General features: G+C 45.6%; 1 protein-coding gene across 10 annotated transcripts in view; it reads left to right on the top strand.

Moving 5' to 3' along the window:
• ANK1 (ankyrin 1) overlaps window positions 1-19,620 on the top strand; it is a 355,025-nt gene that overhangs the window by 275,255 nt on the left and 60,150 nt on the right. For all 10 annotated transcript variants that reach the window (XM_033948942.1, XM_033948947.1, XM_033948950.1 and 7 more), the window contains one exon: window positions 4,960-5,106. In XM_033948942.1, coding sequence (XP_033804833.1) covers window positions 4,960-5,106 — 147 coding nt within the window. The remainder of the gene's footprint in view (window positions 1-4,959; window positions 5,107-19,620) is intronic.

The following is a 19,620-nucleotide window of genomic DNA, read 5'->3' as shown; positions in this document are numbered from 1 at the left end:
GGTACAGTATGATCAACATAAACCTGTGTGCTTCATTTTAAGGCCTAGCAGCAACTGGGGGCTCCCATTGACCCTAAGTGCAGCTGTGAGACTCTCTTCCACCAGTATACACTCTTTCCCTTCCTTCCACAGAGCCTAGCTGTTCACATCACCTCTGGAACTGCTGTTTTCTTTTCTTCCAGCACTGTACAACTTTCAGCGAGTTCGAACTGTGCAGTGCCTGATCTCCTGTGCTATTCACAAGAGACTGTAAGAACACCATGAGAGTTCAGGCACTATGCAGCTCAGATTCACGGAGTGCCACGTGATCCTGGAAGAAAACAAAAGAGCTGTGGCAATGCTGGCAGCAAATCTGTGGAAAAGGTATGGGAGGATTAACAAACTGAAGAGAAAGTTGAGATGAGAGCTAGGGTTAGGGACAGGGTGGATGGTGGTAGGGACTGAGACTGACTTGAAAGGGTTTGTGAAGAAGTTGGGCTGGAAGATGAGAGTAGATGGGAAGTGGGCTAGGAGAATGATGTAAAGTATAAGGGAAATGGGCTGGAAGAGGGGAACTTGGATGATAGAAGATTTACTGGAAAGGTGGGTATAGAATAGATGGAAGATGAGCTAGAAGAGAGGGATGTACAATAGATGGGATATGGGATGGAAAAGTGAGATGTAGAGTAGATGGGAAATGATAGAAATCGAGGGAACCATATGCGGTGGGAGGTGAGAGGCTGGTATGGACGGGGAGAGGGACCTTAGGATATTCATGTCTGAGGATCTGTAGGTATCGAAACAGTGTGATAAGGGAGTGGTTTAAGCCAGAAGGATGTTATGCTGCATAGAAAGAGGAGTAACCAGCAGAAGAAGGAAGGTGTTAATGTCCCTTATAGGTCTTTAGTGAGGCTATACACTTGGAGTATTGTGTTCAGTTTTGGAGGCCACATATGGCAGTCCAGAGGAAGGCGATTAAAATGGTAAAGGGTTTGAGCCAAAAAATATATAAGAGACTGGAAGTCTTAAATATAGATGAGAGGAGGGATAGGGGGCGATATGATGCATATGTTTAAATACTTGAAAGGTATTAATAAAGAACCAAATCTTTTCCAGAGAAAGGAAAATGGTAAAACTAGAGGGCTTAAATTGAAATTACTGGGAGGAAGACTTTGGAGTAACGTTAGGAAATTCTTCTTCATGGAGAGGGTGGTGGATGCCTGGAATGCCCTCCTGAGGGGAAGTGGTGGAAAGGAAAATAGTGACAGAATTCAAAAAGGCATGGGATAAACTACCTGGAAGATCACAACCTACTTCAACCCTCACAATCAGGATTTCGAACTAACCACAGCACAGAGACACTACTAGTAACCCTATTAGACACAGCGCGATAACACCTTAGCAAAGGCAAAAAAATGCTGCTAATTCAACTTGATCTCTCTGCTGCATTTGACCTGGTCGACCACTCCATACTACTACAGATACTTGAAGCCATAGGGATCTCAGGCAGGGTATACAACTGGTTCCAAGGATTCCTCAAATCTAGAGCTTACAGAGTAAAGTCCAACAACCTCAACTCTGATCCATGGTCCAACCCCTGCGGAGTTCCACAAGAATCACCATTATCACCTATGCTCTTCAACCTCTTTATCTCCTCCCTCGGAACCACTTTAGACAACTTAAATGTTACATCCTTCAGCTACACGGACGACATCACCATACTCCTCCCCTTCGACTCAGAAGACCCACCTCAACAATAAAACTGGAAAAAACACTAGATGCAGTAGAAAAATGGATGGCAGACCACAAACTAAATCTAAACTCAGATAAAACAAAATTCCTTCTGCTCGAAAAGGTCAAAACCCCCCACCATCACAGAATTGGAAATCAAGGCCACCAAATACCCAATACAGCCCGAACTTAAACTCCTAGGAGTAACGATAGACAGATGCTGCACAATGCAGGCCCAAATCAATAAGACAACTCAGAAAGCTTTCTTAATTATGAGAAATCAACGTAAAATAAGAAAATTCTTTGACATTGAGCAATATAGGCTCATTGTCCAATCCCTAGTCCTAGGTCTACTGGACTACTGCAACTCCCTCTATCTGCCATGCCCTGCCAACATGCTAAAACACCTTCAGACTATACAAAACACCGCTCTCAGACTGATCTACTCCCTGAGAAAATATGACCACCTCTGACTACCTAGACTCTCACTGGTTACCAATTCAATCACAAATTCAATTCAAACTTTACTGTCTATTATTCAAAGCATTAAATGGCTCTGCCCCCTCCTACCTAAACAGCCACCTAAATCAAATCCTCACCACTAGACAAAGAAGAACCCTGACCCTCTTTGCCTATCCTCCACTCAAAGGTACTCAGCGCAAGAAAATGTTTGACAACCTCCTTGCAACGCAAGCAGCGAAAATCGACCACTCCATCTCCAACCTGCTGACAACTACGAGTGACCTAAAAACATTTCAAAAAGAAATCAAAACAGTGTTATTCAAAAAATTTATCCAGATATCTTAACTCTCCCCCTCTTTCCTCTCCTCCCCTCTCAAATTCCCCTCTCAAAGCCTCCACTCTTTGGTAATCTTTTCCTCCTCAAATTATCAACCAAGAATACAGTTCAAAATATCTACCAAGAATACAGTTCCCTAAAATGTAATGCTCCTAGAAATGTACAGCTATCTTAACTGTTATCTTATTTGTAATTGCCTAGAAATGTCCAATCATCTTACTATCTAATTCGCAAGTGCTATGGAAATAATCCAGCTACCCTATTTCATTTGTAACCAAAAATAATTGTAACGTTCCTAGAATTATCCAGCTATGTTACCCCATGTGTAACCAACAAAATTGTAACGTTCCTGGAAATGTCCAGTCAACTCTTTTGTAATCTGCCTAGAACTGCAAGGTACAGGTGGAATAGAAGTCACTAATGTAATGTAAACACAGAGGATCACTGATTAGAAAATGAATGATTTGAAGTAAAGAACTAAGGCCGGTACTGGGCAGACTTGCACGGTCTGTGTCCCATATATGGTGACTCTGTGTATGAAGGGCTGGGGAGGGCATCAACGGGAACTCCAGTAATTTGGAACGTGAGGACGTTACTGGCCAGACTTTACAGTAGGTATCCTGCAAATAATGGGATGGTTGGATTGTGAGCTTGGACAGCAACTCCCACAGTTGGAACTTAAGATAGTACCAGGTGGATTTTGCAGTCTATGGCCCAGAAATATCAAAGAAAAAAGACAAGTTAATTTAATCATGAATTTATAATGTGTAAAACTAATGGGCAGACTGGATGGACCGTTCAGGTCTTTATCTGCTGTCATTTACTATGTTACTATGAGATGGACTGTAAGAGGAGGTGTAGAGTAGATGGGATATGGGATGGACAAGGGGGTTGTAGAGTAGATGGGATATGGATTGGAAGGAGGGTGTACAGTAGTTAGGTGATGGGTTGGAAGAGGTGGATGTGAAGTAGATGAGAGATGGGCTGTAAGAGAGAGACTTAGAGCTGATTGGAGATAAACTGAGATGTAGAGTAGATGGGAGATGAGCTAGAAGAGAGAGGGTGTAGAGTAGATGAAAGATGGACTGGAAGAGAGGGCATAGAGTAGATGGGAGATGAGTTGAGTAGGGAAAAGCATCTGTAGAGGGGGACATTGTAAGGTTTGTTAGTGGCCCCCACAATATATGGTTGGTGGGGTCACTTGAGAGGCGCCCTTACAAACGCCAGGTCCCAGGTTCAGTTCCCTCACAGATGATTCACCAGGAAGTAGAATCAAAGAGGCACAGCCAGAGGTGATTGCATAAAGAATATATTATAGAAATAGGCTTACAGAAAAGTAGTATTCATAGGCATTACAACAATTAAGCATTACAATTAAGTAGAGAGCAAAGCAGTTTCCCTGCCTTACATAGTTCAGAGACAAAGAGACAGAGAGTCTGAAGTTCTAGGGAGAGCCAGAGAGAGAGAGAGAAAGAAAGAAAGAACAAGAGAGCCAAGACCCAAGAGCCAAGAGTTAGATAGATAGATTTTTGTGTGTTGCAGAGAGGAGGCTTTTATAGCTTGGAATCTTATTCTGAATATAGAAAACTATTGAGCTTCAATAGAAGTTAAATCTTCCCCTCCTTAGTAAACTTGTGCTAGACAGCTGGAATAGGTTATGGTCAAATGTAATTTCCAGTATGCCTCTGACAATAGTTTCTGATTAACTTTAGTTATCTGTGCACCTGGACCCATTGTCCTAAGCACCCTCTTAATCAGACATTAACACATTAACATCTTTTAGCTAATCATGATTCAATCAGGGCTACTTAAAACATATCAATCAGGGCTACTTAAAACAGTCTCCCTGCCCTCAGGGTCTATCTGTATTCACATGCCAGAGTCAGATTGATATAATTTCCCATAGGCCTTCGCTGACATAAGTTATGCCAACTGAAAATGCTGAATGCTAGCGATAGCTTTATGACAGACATAGGCTGGAGGAAAGAGAGAAAATGTGGTGGAGCAGATTTTGTTAGAGTTACACCTTCATTCTGAGTGTGGGATCCCCACTTGCTGAGAAGCTGGGCTCTTTGTCTGTTGATAGTCCTCGCTCTCACTTTGAAGTTCATTTTGAGTGAACCTACTTGAAAAATATCACTGACAAAGACAGTGGGACACACACACAGACTCAGTCAGCATTACCATGCTCTTATATAAAGGTGCACACAAGCTGTATAAGGTGGCCTTAATAAGTGCTTATCTAGCTTCTTCATATGTACAGTGGGCACTGGGACATGTGTGAAGGGGCTGCTCCCAACTTAAAAATTGCGCCCTATCCCTACTGAGACTCAAGACAATATGGGCACAGATAGAGGGTTGGCAGAATGTTTTTACTATTGGAGATCAGGATGTTTAATGTTTTACTTTAACTCTTTGCATTGGGCTTTTTTTCTATCCTCCCCCAATAGTGGAGAGTTTATATACGGCCTTGAGGAACATCGACAGGCATGAGATTGTGACTATGCTGGAAAGTTCTGGACAACAGAGCCATAGCCTGAAGGGAGACCGGCGGTTCACTGAGCGAGATTACTCCCTATCACCTTCCCAGATGAATGGTAAGTCTGCTTTGTCTCATCTGCACAGGACCAGCAGTTCCCCTCCTGTCCCCCTCACACGCACACAGGGCCACAAGTCCCTCATATGCCTACACAAGACAAGCAGTAGCCTCCTGTCATAACTGCACAGGGCTACAAATACCTTCCTGTCCCTCTTATACCTGCACTAGGTCAGCAGTTTCCTCCTGTCTGTCTCACACCTGTACAGGGTCAAAAGTCCTGTCCTTTCCTTCTCATACTGCACAGGGTCAGTAGTTCTGCCCTGTCACTCTCATACCTACCGGTATTTAAAACCACCAGCCTCCCCCTCCCCCACCCTCCTTTCTCTCTTACTCTAAGTCAGCAGATCCCTCCTGTCCTCCTCACACCTGCACATCTATATAGGATTTCCTGTCTCCTCCTGTCTCCCATACACTTCTATATAGCTGGCAGTTCCCATTCTGACACATGTACAAAGCCAGCTGTCCCTTCTTATCCCTCCCACACTCATTCACGGTTGGCACTCTCTACATCCTGTATAAAGGTGCCAACTTCTCAAAACTACTGGAAGCGCTAAGCTCAATGCAAATTATCCCTCCCTGGACAGAATGAGGAAGTTTATTCATTAATGGGGGTGCTCAAGCACCCACAGCGCCCACTGAGCTGACACCTATGTCTGCAAAGAATATATTTGAAGATCAAATAGTTAAGTGGAAAACATGAATGTAACTTCAGCTTGCCTTAGTGAGAATGTAAAGAACATACACGGAGTCTGTGGGTATGGTTTAGAAATAGTTTTATACCTACACAGGTTCTTCCCCTACAAATGCCTCTCTTCATTGCTTCTGAACATATAAAAACTGTAAAACTATGCACATGCTTGTAGCTGGCTAAAGATCCACATAGCTGGATTTTGGCCATCCTTCTCAAGAGGTCTTTTGATTTTACTCACGTAGTTGCCAACTGATTTTCTTCCCTGGCTTCGAACAGTTAAATTAAGGTTCCTCTCAGTATAAAAAACAAAACCCACCCAGATGAAATATCCATTTCCTCATGCTATCCATGTGTAACGCCCCCTTCACGGTAACTCTGGGTCCGGAGCCTGACTTGGCTAGAGTCCCCCGAAAGCAGTCTCCGTCGGTCCCTCACTCAGTTAGCACTTGGTGCCTCCACCTGGGGAAAAGAAGTGTTAGCGGATGGGTTCACCTTCTTTTTCTCCCAGGAAAAATTTAAAAAATCTTCTGTTCTGTGAACAAGGTTGGCCAATAAATTAAGTTGATTTATTTGAACTATCTACATAAGCCTAATCATAAAACAAATTGTCAAGAATAGCTTTCAACAATTCCAATACTTCCACACTTAAACCAATACTTGTGCAGTTAATTCGACAGCATTTAAATACTATTCAAATATTCAAATCCTTGGTTTAGCCTCCTGAACCTTTAACTCTCAGTTCAAATTCAACATTTCCAAAACCCTCAGTTCTGACTGCCAATCCTGTGGTTGTATGTTCCTGCCAAGTTTCTTGGCTTAGTCTGTAGGTGGGCATGGCTGTGTACCTAGATCCTTCCTTTCCAATCCACCTTCGCTCAGTCCCCAAGCTCTCATCCAATCCATGGAAGCTCTCAGGGGTAGGTGAGTGTTGTCCTTCCCAGCTGGTAGGCCTGCCCCTGTGGCAGTGTCCTGGTGGTTATCCCCTAGCTCTGAGGACCCCAGCCCTCTCATTCCACCACTAGTCTCCAAGGAGCCTTTTCCTTTGTTTGGCCACTGTTGCCAATTGCATCCCAGCAGCCTGGTACCTCCGTTGCACTACTAATGCCGATCCGCACTCTGGTAGCCTTCCCTTTCGTCGAGAGGAGCCTCTGGGGTAACTCCTTGCTGGGGTCCTGGTTACCAGCTCTCAACAGGGACCAGTGACCACCAGTAACAGTTCTCTCTGCTTTTCTCAGCCCTCAAGCACTGATAGTGCCTCTGCAGGCCCTTCTACCCTGAGCAACTTGGCTTTGAGCAACTTGCCTTAAGCCTAGCTCCCAAGGGCTACTGGTCTTCTGTCCTGGGTTCTCTGCTCTCAAAGGCTGCTGACCTGTTTCTTCAAGAGTACCCTTAGTAGTACATCTCTATTGGTACACAGTAGTGCTGCCCAATACAGGAAAAAAATTTTGATTCGATTCGATTTTCCTGCCCAATTGGGTGTTTTTTTTCAAACATACTGGTGGGTTTATTTTATAGCCTCTTCACCCCCTTTGCCTTCTCCTAACCACACTGGCGCTGTGGTGTAAACAAAATAAACAAACCTCTCTCTGTTAAATCCTAGCTCACGTTTGCGGTCTAACACCAGCTCTGGCAAGATACATGTTTCAAATCTGACATATTGTAATCACAAAACAGAAAATAAAATTATTTTTCTACCTTTTGTTGTCTGGTCATTATTCAAATTTTGTTGGTCCCCGGCTCTGGTTGTCTTCTGATAACTTGCTTGCTAGGGTCTCCTTCCTTCTCTGTGCTAACCATCCATCTTCTATCTCTGTCCTCCCCTTCCGTTTCCCTTCCCTCCCCCGGAGGTCTGGCATCTTTCCTTTTTTTCATCTCCATCCACAGATCCACCTTTTCTCCAACTACCCTTTCATCCAGCATCTCTCCCTCCTTCCCCACCACCCCAGGGTCCACCATATCTCCCTTTCTTTTCCCAACTACCCTCCTATCCAGTATCTCTATCCCCCCTCCACACCATCTCTTGTGTCTAACTTCTCGCCCTTTCTGTTCCTTCCCTCCCTAAATCTCATTATCCACCATCTCTCTCCCTCTCCTCTGTTTTTAGACCCATTATTTCTTCCCCCTCAAAGTCCAGCATATGCACGTCTCTTTCAAACCCCCTTCCCTTCCTCCGTGTACTTCTACACCAGGGCCCCCTTCCCCTGAAGGTCTGTCTCCCCTAAAGCCCTGCATCTCACCCCTAAAGACCTGTATCTCCCCCTGAAGGCCTGCACCCCACCCCTGAAGCCCTGCATCCTACCCCTGAAGGCCTATACCACCCCCTGAAGGCCTGCACCTCCACCTGAAGGCCTGCACCTCACCCCTGAAGACCTGCCTGCACCCTACCCCTGAAGGCCTGCCTGTCCCCCCTGAAGGCCTGTGCTACCATCCCTGAAAGCCTGTGCCACCACCCCTGAAGGCCTGTCCCCTCTGAAGGCCTGCATCCCACCCCTGAAGCCCCAAAGACCTGCACCCTACCCCTGAAGGCCTGCCTGTCCCCCCTGAAGGCCTGTGCTACCATCCCTGAAAGCCTGTGCCACCAATCCCACCCCTGAAGGCCTGTCCCCTCTGAAGGCCTGCATCCCACCCCTGAAGCCCCAAAGACCTGCACCCTACCCCTGAAGGCCTGCCTGTCCCCCCTGAAGGCCTGTGCTACCATCCCTGAAAGCCTGTGCCACCACCCCTGAAGGCCTGTCCCCTCTGAAGGCCTGCATCCCACCCCTGAAGGCCTGCCTGTCCCCCCTGACGTCAGAGGAGGGGCGGGATCATGGCAGAGGAAACAGCTCTGAAGACCTATAGCAGCTTGCAGAGATCGCTAACCCCAGCGATCTTCTCTGCAGGCTGCTGCTAGTAAATAAATGGTGAGTGGGAGGCCAGAGGGGGAAGCCGGACACCAGCAGGAGGCTAGGGGGGAAGCCGGACACCAGCACTTCCCAACTGACCCTTCCCCCCTTGCCCTCTAAAGCAGGTGTGGCAGCAGCCGGCCACCAAAAGGCAGCACTGCCACTCCTGCTTTAGGGGGCGAGGGGGGAAGGTCAGTTGCCTAATGACAGAGTTTCCCATCTAGAGAGCTATTTCTCAAATAAGTATAATGCATAGATGCTTTCCTTCCCACTACAGTGGTACCTTGGATTACGAGCATAATCCATTCCAGGAGCATGCTCGTAATCCAAAATGCTCGTTTATCAAAGCGAGCTTCCCCATAGGAAATAATGGAAACGACGGCCAAAAAAATTCTGGGAGGGGGCGTTGGCCCGAATATAAATCGGGACTCCCATTTTTGGGCCAATTTTGTGGCCCAAAAATCCCAGTTTATATTCGAGTATATAAGGTACTGGGCCCAAAGGGAGAGGAGGGTAGGCAATACAATAACGGATAGGTAAGCACAGTGAAGAGAAAGACATCAGGATAGGTGAGTAGAGAAAAAGTGAAAGTAAAGAGGGAGATAACTGGAAATAAGAGAGGGAGAATAATAGATAAAAGATAAAAACCAGCAGGAAGCACAAAAGGGGAAACAGCTCTGCGGAGAAGCGAAAACTCAAATAAGCAGCTGAGGTCCTGGCTTAAAAAGCTTTAAGATCAAAGGCATCCCTGAAAAGTAAGCATTTTAGGTTACTTTTAAATCTATCCAGAAAGCACTCTTCTCTTAAATGACTAGGAAGAGAATTCTAGGTTTAACACAAATAACTGCTGGTTTTAAATCCACTGTTCACAAAGACTTATTTTCAAGCTTTCAGAAACCCACCCCCATGGGGAAGGGGGTGGGGTGTCACAGGCTATTGCAGACACTGGGTGCTGGTGAGCTAGCTCAGTTTCTCACTTTAATAGCCCTCCATCTTTCACACAGCAGTCTGTAATGCAGACAGATATCTCCCACAACTCTGTCTGTAGCTCCTGCCCATCCCAACCTCCCCTTAGAAGACTTGCACTGCTATCTTCATTACAGCATGCCACATTCTTGCTCAGCTGTGCTTTATTGGCGGGGGGGATTCACAGGATATCTGCAGAGCGTCCCAATGGATAACATTAGAAGGCTTTATTTAGAAGTTGTAAGAGGCCAGGCACAAGTTGGCGAAGGCTAAAAAAATATGTGGTGTTGGAGTAGGGTTACCAGGTTTTATGTTTATAACATCGGGATCCCCAAGGTCCTCGCAGTTCCACCCAGCCCCACCCTGTCTCGCCCCCATCATGTCCCGTTCTCCCCACGTCATGCCCCATTCCGCCCCAGCCTCACCCACCCCAGCCCTGCCCCCCCTCATGTGCCCGGAGCCGCCCTCCCGACAATGGCCCGAGCTGGAAGCTTTTCAAAACCCGGACAAATTCTGAGTTTTGAAAAGCTGTCCGGACGCTCGGACATGTCCTCTAAAAAGAGGACATGTCTGGGTAAATCCAGACATCTATGTTGGGGCAAAGGAGATACGTAATGCAAAGAGGTCCGTGAAGTTTTTAAGTTACAGAGTGCAGGGGGTACAAACCGTGTGAATTATATTTATAAATTATCTACTGTAAAAAGTGTTTATATTAGCCAATTTATGGCAAATCCTTTGCTCAGCAAATGTGACAACAGAAACCCTGGAATTTTCCAGTTCACACATCCATTAAAAAGCAACTTCCCTTCATTCACACACACCCTCCTCTCAACCCCCCTCCAGTGGCATAGCCATGTGGGCTCAGGCCCACCCAAAGTTCCAGCACCTTTGCTATGGCTGGTGGAGATCCCCAAGCCTCACCAGGTAAAGAGGATGGGACTTGATATACTGCTTTTTCTATGTGGTTACAATCAAAGTGGTTTGTATATTTTAAACAGGTACTTATTTTGTACCTGGAGCAAAGAAGTGTTAAGTGACTTGTCCAGAGTCACAAGGAGCTGCTGTGGGAATTGAACTCACAACCTCAGGGTGCTGAGGCAGCTGTTTTAACCACTAGGCCACTCCAGTGGCCGGAACAGCTCACTCTCTTACTTGTGACATTATCTACGCATTGCTCCCCCCCCCCCCTCGGTCTCATGCATATGTGAAAACTGAGCATCTGCAGAAGGGTAAAGGCTGGCAAAGCAACAGCATGTGGGCAGTGCTACTGGCTGCATCAAGTAAGAGAATGAGCTGATCTGGTCCCCAGAGGATCTCTTTCAGCTGGCAGGATTTGGGGATCCCTACCAGCTCACATATTTATTTCTTGGGGGAGGGGCAGGAGCAAGGGAGCAAAAAGCACAGTGGGGGGAGAATTGTGTGCCCACCCACTTCGGGCTCAGGCCCACCCAAAATATCATGTCTGGCTATGCCTCTGCACTCCCCCCCCCTTAATTATTTTGCATTCCACTTTCTCAGTTCTTAACATCCAGCAGATCGGTGACAAAAAAAACGCCTCTCTCCTCTGTGATATCTTCACCTCAGGATGTCTGGTAACATGATGTTATATTCTAGTCATCAGCACCCCTAGTGCATGTATATTCTAAACCACCGCTAGGAACCGTTTGAAATGGCTCTGTAATTGCATCAAGCTTTGATCTGTAGGGGTGCCAGCCTCTGTGCACACTAATAGCCTCTGGCAACTGTACCAGCCTTCCCTTCTTGGTCTGTGTCTGTTTTTTAGTTTTCCTCCCTGGCTCCATCAGAGATGGTTAACTCTTGAAACTATAGTTGTTATAGGTGTTATCTCCCTGCCCAGTGGTAGATGTTCCAATAAAGGGCCCCTAAGCAAATATCAGAGAGGACCCCCAGAATAGGGGGGTTGACCCATCTTAACAGATACATAAAGCAGGAGTGAGCCCTGTCCTACTCCAGGTCCCCATGTGCTGCAGGAGCTGTTTGGATGGAAATCAAGTTGCTCCCACCCCGTTCCCACGCAGTCTCCTTTTGTCACCCTTTGCCTAGAGGTGTTTCAGGCACCACTGTTATTGGCAGGGGGATGTGTGTTAAGGTGCTAGAGATGTCTCACTACCCAAACTGAGAATGTATAGTGCTATCTTATATCTCTTTCTGAATGACTGGTATTCTCTCTCTTTTTCCTTTTTGTGATGTGTTCTTTTCGATGTAGCAGTTTCTGTTGAACAGGCCTCTTCCTGTGCTGCAGGAAGCTCCACAACCTCATCTTTCTGCTCTGACCTCTGACCGCATCTTGTTTCTCATCCTCCTCCACCACCTGTCTCCACTGTTTCCACCTCAGCCAGGTTCTGTGAGTGCTGCCTGTGCCCCAGACATACCCCATGCGTGTGAGCCTTTGTGTGTGCATGCACTAGTGTTTATTCATATGCACTTCCAAGAATAACAGAGCACTCTTGTCTTTAATTGTCCATTTATTGATTGCTTTCTTACCCCCACTTTATAAAGCTGTTCATAGGGGAATTCTCACTGCACAGCCGATCTCACAATATCGATTTTTTTTCTTTACGTGATTGTTCATTTTCGTAGCACAGGGAAGATACGCTGTAGCTTTGACCTTTCAGAGCTGGCAAATTATTTAATGGCAATAATAAAGGCCAATAGTTCGCTGGAAAAGAAATCTCCCACTCACTCTGTCTTATGAGCTAAATTAAGACGCACATGTGCAACCAGCTGTCAGCCACACTCTCATCCGTAAAGTTGGGTGACAGGGCAAAGGCCCAAACAAACAGAGGAACCAAATGGGTAAGAGACAAGTTTGCTGCACCAAATACATATTGCTCAAGTTTTCTTACAAGTCGAATTTTCATGCACAAGGTGGTCATTCCCATTATATCAGATATACTGGGTTTTGAGGGCACTTCTATAACAAACTGCCTACAATTAACCACCCCTCCCTTTTTATGAAGGCGCGTCAGGCTTTTTTTATCACCGGCCATGGCAGTAAAAGCTCTGATGTTAAATAGAATTCCTATGAGTGTTGGAGCTAATACCGTTGCATCCGGAGATTTAAAAAAAAAAAAAGCCTAACGCAGTTTCATAAAAGAGGACCTAAATGTCTAAAGGGACTTTTTTTTCTTATTTTTATTTTCATTACAATTTAATAAAACATTACAAACGTATGAGTGGCAAAAGAAAACAAGAAGTTTAAGAAACTAAGGAGTCTTTTTACTAAGTTGCAGTAAAAAGTAGCCTTAGAGTGTCCGTATCTAGGGTTTTTCCCTTGCACTAAGGCTATTTTTACTGCAGTCGTAAAAATGGCCTTTTTGTATGTTTTGCAATTGGTGCACAGCCATTTAAAAATTTTACCGTGTGAACACTTAGACCCAAATTCTCAAAACTGCATCAAAAGGCGACGGTATGCGTCCTACCGCCATTGGTGATAAAGAGCATGGTAATTGACCACGTCATTTAATACCAATTAAAATCTAGTTTTATAAAAGGCGTAGGCGCTTACAAGCACCTAGAAGCAACAGCATCCAACTCCCATCCATAGAGACACTTACCGGCGCCTACTTCTAAAGTAGGCGTGGTCTATGCCAGAAGTGGATGCAGGTGCAGGTAGGTGCTTCTACGATTGCGATTCTCATTCAAAGTTGGTACTAGAAATGTAGACCTGTAAAACCCTGCCCTACATTTCCGGTGCCCTAATTTCGACATGGCCGCGATTCTCTAAACGGCGCTGTCTTGTCATTGGCACGCAATCGGCGCCTCTTTTCTAAGTGCCACTCTTTTTTTAGGCGGCAAGGGCTCACATGGTATTCATGTACTAACCAGTTAGGAGGGAGTGCGTGGCACAGTGGTTAAAGCTGCATCCTCAGCGCCCTGAGGTTGAGGGTTGAAACCCACACTGCTCCTGGGCAAGCCACCCAATCCCACCATTGCCCCAGGTACTTTAGATAGATTGTGAGCTCACCAGGAGAGAGAAAAATGCTTGAGCACCTGAATAAATTCATGTAAACTGTTTTGAGCTCCCCTGGGAGAATGATATAGAAATTATAGTGTGAAAAGTTTCAGCGTCTGATAATCAGAGCTGGTATTGTGACATCATAACGCTTCATTCCACCAATGCCTAAGAGTCAACCTCATCAGTGATGTCACAATGGCTTGACTGTTCTATACTTGGCTCACATTTACTATATTATGATTTCTAGAGTGGTGCAGTGATTAATGATACATCCTCAGCACCCTGAGGCTGAGTGTTCAAACCCACTCTGCTCCTGGGCAAGCCACCCAATCCCACCATTGCCCCAGGTACATTAGATAGATTGTGAGCCCACCAGGACAGATAGGGAAAAATGTTTGAGTACCTAAATAAATTCATGTGAACCATTCTGAGCTCCTTTTGGGAGAACAGTATAGAAAATTGAATAACCCCCCCTTTTACTAAACCGCGATAGTAGTTATTAGTGCAGGGAGCCGCACCAAATGCTCTGCGCTGCTCCCAACGTTCATAAAGTTCCTATGAGCGTCGGGAGCAGCGCGGAGCATTGGGTACAGCTCCCCCGCGCTAATTACCGCTATCAGGGTTTAGTAAAAAAAGGGGGGGGGAGTAAATAATGCATGCTGATGTAGCTATACTAACTGGTTAACACAGGAACACCCAATCCCCAGACATGCTCCCTCCCCCCAAAAATTTTAAATATTTTTTAGCATACGGTTAGTGCATACAGATTGAACAGTTATTGCAGGATGCCTGAGCGCATCCTGTGGTACACCATTTTAAACTGCGTTAAGCATCCATTAGCACCTAATGCAGCAAGGAGACCCCCCTAAATAAACTAGGAAATTATCCATGATTACTGAACACAAAACTGAGGACCAAGATTTAGGACAAATTAAGAAATAAAGGTAAGGAGAGAAAAAAAAAAAAGGACAGTAGCAGAGGGCAATATTAAACAGCATAAGAAGGTTTAAACAAGGGCAATTGTTCCTTCCCATACCCTCAAGAAATCATTAAGGACCTCTTCCATCAAGCTGCGCTAGAGGTTTTTAGCAGAAGCCGGCGCGGTAAATGCTCTGACGCTCATAGAATTTCTATGAGCGTTGGGGCACCAACCTCACTATCCCGGACTATAAACCTCTAACGCAGCTTGATAAAAGGGTCGGGTAAATTGTTTGGGATCAAAAAACCTGAAAGAATTATCCCTCAGAATTAAAATGTCCTTGTTTATGTGGCAGAAGCCTATTCTATAAAGGAAAGTAGGCGCCTACTTTATAAAACACTCACATAACCATATAAGTTCTTAACACGTAGGCACAAGCACTTACAGCCATAGAGCTGCGGTGTTAGCGCCTAAGTGCTGCAAATACTCACCTAGCAAACAGTATTCTGTACACTGCATGCGTACGTGGAAGCCCAGGTCGCGCACATGCCGCTTTCCTGTGCACACCTCCCTTTCAAAAGTGCGCTCCGTACAGTAAGTTAAGCAGGAATTTGCAGCATAGTTCTCAGGCGGGGTGCTTGCATAAACGTATGCAGGGATCTAAGTGAGCACGTACACATGCATATGCTTGTTACAATGCATGTAAATCTTCGCATCTAGTTTGTCGAATTACATCCCCCCCCCACCCGTATGAGGCTAAATGTGCACATAGCCTTTTACATCACTAATAATAAAACCCTAAGCACGTATGCGCACTCCTACCTGCGCGATCTGTGCTCTGTAGCTCCGTGGCTTCGCATGCACAGTAGAAGGAGTCAGCGGTGGTTTCTGCTGCGCATGCGGAGGCACCTTAAGCAGGGATACACGGAGGCGACTCCCCCCTCCCGCCCTCACTCCGTCTAACACAGCACGGCCCGCAGTCTGGCCTGTTCCCTTATAGTCCCTTGCCGAAGTTATTTTTAAGTTCAAAGTCACCGCCACGGCTCCTCTCACGAACCGCACCTACGTCGGAAGCCTCTCTGACGTCACGTCAGAGAGAAGGCTTCCGATGCAGGCGCAGATCGTGAGAGGAGCCGTCGCGGCAGCTTTAAACTCAAAAATAACTTTGGCAAGGGACTGTAAGGGAGCCGGCCAGAAACAAACAGAAATGCTGCTGCACAGGGAAGTGGAGGGGGAGGGAATGCTGCTGCACAGGGAAGTGGGGTGGGGGAAGGGAAATGCTGCTGCACAGGGAAATGGAGGGGGAGAGAAATGCTGCTGCTGCACAGGGAAGTGGGGAGAAGGAAATGCTGCTGGTGAGAAAAGAAGGGCTGGGGCTGTAAGCTGAAAGGGAAAAGACGGGAGAAGGGGGCTGGTGGGGGGGGGGGGGTAAAAATGGGTTTGGAGCTGGGGCTGAAAATAGGGGACATGTGAGTGAAGGAGGCTTTACTAGCACCCGTTAATGTAACGGGCTTAAACACTAGTTTCAGAATAATGACAGAAGTGAGCCTAACAACCAGGAAATCTGAAAGCCATAGGTATCTGCCTGGCATTGGCATAGTAAGGGGGGGGAGCGATATTCCCTCAGTGCCGTCTTGGTAGAAGTGTGGCACCCAGCCTCCTCTCTGCCCCCCGCTCCTTTCCCACCCCCACTGATGCACGCGTGCCGCATCCCTTCCCCTGTCTTCTGTAACATTCGTGGCACGAGGACCAACCCCCAACCTGCGGTCACGCCTGCATTGGCTCTTCTTCTGATGTCACTTCCAAGACTTATCGCCAACAAATCTGTGCCGTAATAGTTTCATTAGACTAAGAATGATCCTATCACTGGCGAATATCCTGGACCCCTCCCCCCCGCCGCTCAATATTTTAATTCATCCCCTCATCATATTCAAATTCGACTATTGTAATGCACTGTACAAGGGTATCTGTCAAAAAGATATCCGCCGGTTAAATTGATACAAAATACGGCCATAAAAATTATTGCAAAAAAAAAATTTGATCATGTCACTCCACTGCTACAATCCGCTCATTAGCTACCAATCCCACACCATTTAATTTTAAGATAGCACTTCTCTCCTTTAAATCTTTAGACACTAATAAACCTGCCTTTATTCATAAATTCCTTATCCCGCATGAACCTACACGAGTCTTAAGATCCTCCTCGCAGTACCTCCTCCATATACCATCATTGAAAATTATTGGCTCAAGTTGGGCTACTTCCTTCGCAGTTACTGCTTCTATGTTGTGGAACTCCTTACATGTGTATATCAAGGAGGAGAAAAATTTAGCCAAATTTAAGGGAAATTTAAGGACTTACCTTTTCCACGGTGCATATGACTCCTAAACAGATCTTAAATATAGTCAGATTTCTTTGATAATTCTTACTGCCTCCCTTCCCCATTGTGGTCTCCCTTTTTTGTATTCTTTTCTTTAAATTTGTAGTTCTCCCACCTTTCCTACCTATTTCTGTTAGTCAAATGTTTGTTCAGTGGAAATCTGTCAAATTATGTCTCCCTCCTTTTAATATAACTTGTAAAATGCTTAGAAATCTTGATTTGCATTTAATTAAAATTTTAATAAACTTGAAACTTGACCCATGCTTAGAAAGTGACACAGAGAGAGAGAGAGAGCCCATGCAGGCGCGGCTATAGGTTGGGGGTTGCTGCTCGCACCAGGAACGTTACAGAGGTATGGGGGACAGTGGTGGGGGGGGGGGAGGGCAGGGAAGGAACGTGTAGTGGTGAGGCACAGAGAAAAAGGCGGGGAAGGGGTGCTACCACCTCAGGCTCCTTTTTCCCTCGCCACACCACTGCTGCCTGGGTAATTTGGATAAAAGTATGCATGGCGTTTCATAGCATATATAGGTCTAACCAGATTGACAGTAGGCCTTCCCAGGCCATATTTTCAATAGAGTTGGAAAACAAAGGGAAAGGGGATTGGATTTGATAGACTGCCATTCTGTGGTTACAAAGTGGTTTGCATATTATATAGAAACATGGTGGCAGATAAAGGCCAAATGGCCCACCCAGTCTGCCCATCCGCAGTAACCATTACAGCAGTGGTCTCAAACTCAAACCCTTTGCAGGGCCACATTTTGGATTTGTAGGTACTTGGAGGGCCTCAGAAAAAAATAGTTAATGTCTTATTAAAGAAATGGGGAAAAGGAAAGAAGGTACCAAGCCTCGAGGCAAAGCAAAACAAACAAAAAGAGGCACTGGAGAGGTCAGATCCAACCTGTGGTAATGATTCCTTTATTTACAGTTTGAATCAGAATCTAATCACAAGTCTTTTAAGAAATAATAAAAACAGTCAACGTTCCAAAGAAAGTCCTGACTAGGATCCGAGTTTTGGCGACTCTGTCGCCATCTTCAGGGGACAATTATGAACTTGCAAACGTGCTGTGAATTATATGTGAAAATGCGTTGGTGTCTCTACATCCAAAAAGAAGCGCCAAAAGAAATAATAATTTTGCATGAGGTAAAACTCTTTATTATTATTATTATTATTATTATTAATAAGACTTAGCCAAAAGGAAAGATTTATAAACTATATTGTAATTTATAGCTAAAGAGACATATAATCAAGAAACTGTTTTATTTTACTTTTGTGATTACGATAAACATACCGAGGGCCTCAAAATATTACCTGGCGGGCCACAAGTTTGAGACCACTGATATACAGGTACTTATTTTGTACCAGGGGCAATAGAGGGTTCAGTGACTTGTTCAGAGTCATAAACATATGAGTAGATTGAAGTTTTAAATGCGCAGATATTGTTTTCCAGCAAAAGACTATCGTATTTCCCTGCATGTAAGCCGCACCCATGTATAGACCACAGAAAAGGGCGGCCTATATTTAAAAACTGGAAGATAAGCCACGGCTTATCTTCTGGTACCTACCCTGCCTTTGTCAATCATCCCCCCCCCTCCTACCCTCCCAGGTACCTTTTCAGGAGCCACCTGGACGACGGATGGCAAATCTCCGGCGGTGCAGGGCAACCATGATCTCTTCAGCATCCGGCCTGCCCCCGCACTGCCAACTGAATGGCCGACATCAGCTCTCGCAGGACTCGTGAAACTCACGAGAACTGACATCAGTCACTCAGCAAGTGGTGCGGGGGCAGGCCGAATGCTGAAGAGATTGCGGCCGCCCTGCACCGCCGGAGATTCGCCGTCTGCAATCCAGGGGGCTCCAGAAAAGGTACCAGGGGTGGGTGGATGACTTAAAATTTTTATATAGGCTGCCCCATATAACTAGGCCATGTCCCATACATGGCTTTGTAAAATCCGTGTACAGGCCGCGGCCTACATAAGGGGAAATACAGTACTTATGAAGAAAACTTTTGTACCTGTGGGAATTTTCACAGAGAAACTAGCAAGTGTAGTTCTACTGGAAATTTTAATAGTTGTAACATACTGTTGTTTCCTTATGAAAACTAGGTAGATAGTTTGCAGGTAGACTTTGTGTGTGGGGAGGGGAGCACTTTGGAAATTTTCCTTTAAATGCACCTACATAGTTTCTCCCTCCTCTGCCCTCACCTAGTTTCTCGATTCAGAGTCCATATTAGCTGAATTCAGGGGTAGGGTGTCCATGGATTGTAATTCCTGTCCCAGGACTGGCACAGAGATGGCAGGGTTAAGTTGAATAAAGATATTAATGCAGGAATAAGAATAATCGTAGGTAGTTGTACACCTACATCTATTTTATCCCTCCCTCTTTAGTTCCCTACCCCAGTTGTCCTGTTTATCTGTCTGATTAGATTGTAAACTCTGGGGAAGATTCTCAGAACTTCACTGTAAAATCTGACGGGCTGCTACTGAGAACATAAGAATTGACCCTGCTGAGTCAGACCAGTGGTCCATCATGCTCAGCAGTCCGCTCACGCGGCAGCGCTCTGGTCAAAGACCAGCGCCCTAACTGAGACTAGCCCTACCAGCGTACGTCCTTGTTCAGCAGGAACTTGTCTAACTTTGTCTTGAATCCCTGGAGGGTGTTTTCCCCTATGACAGACTCTGGAAGAGCGTTCCAGTTTT

This window comes from Geotrypetes seraphini, chromosome 6 (genome assembly GCF_902459505.1).
Source record: "Geotrypetes seraphini chromosome 6, aGeoSer1.1, whole genome shotgun sequence".
NCBI classification, from domain to species: domain Eukaryota; kingdom Metazoa; phylum Chordata; class Amphibia; order Gymnophiona; family Dermophiidae; genus Geotrypetes; species Geotrypetes seraphini.
Note: the sequence above shows the minus strand (reverse complement) of the source record. Positions and strands in the feature narration are given on the sequence as shown.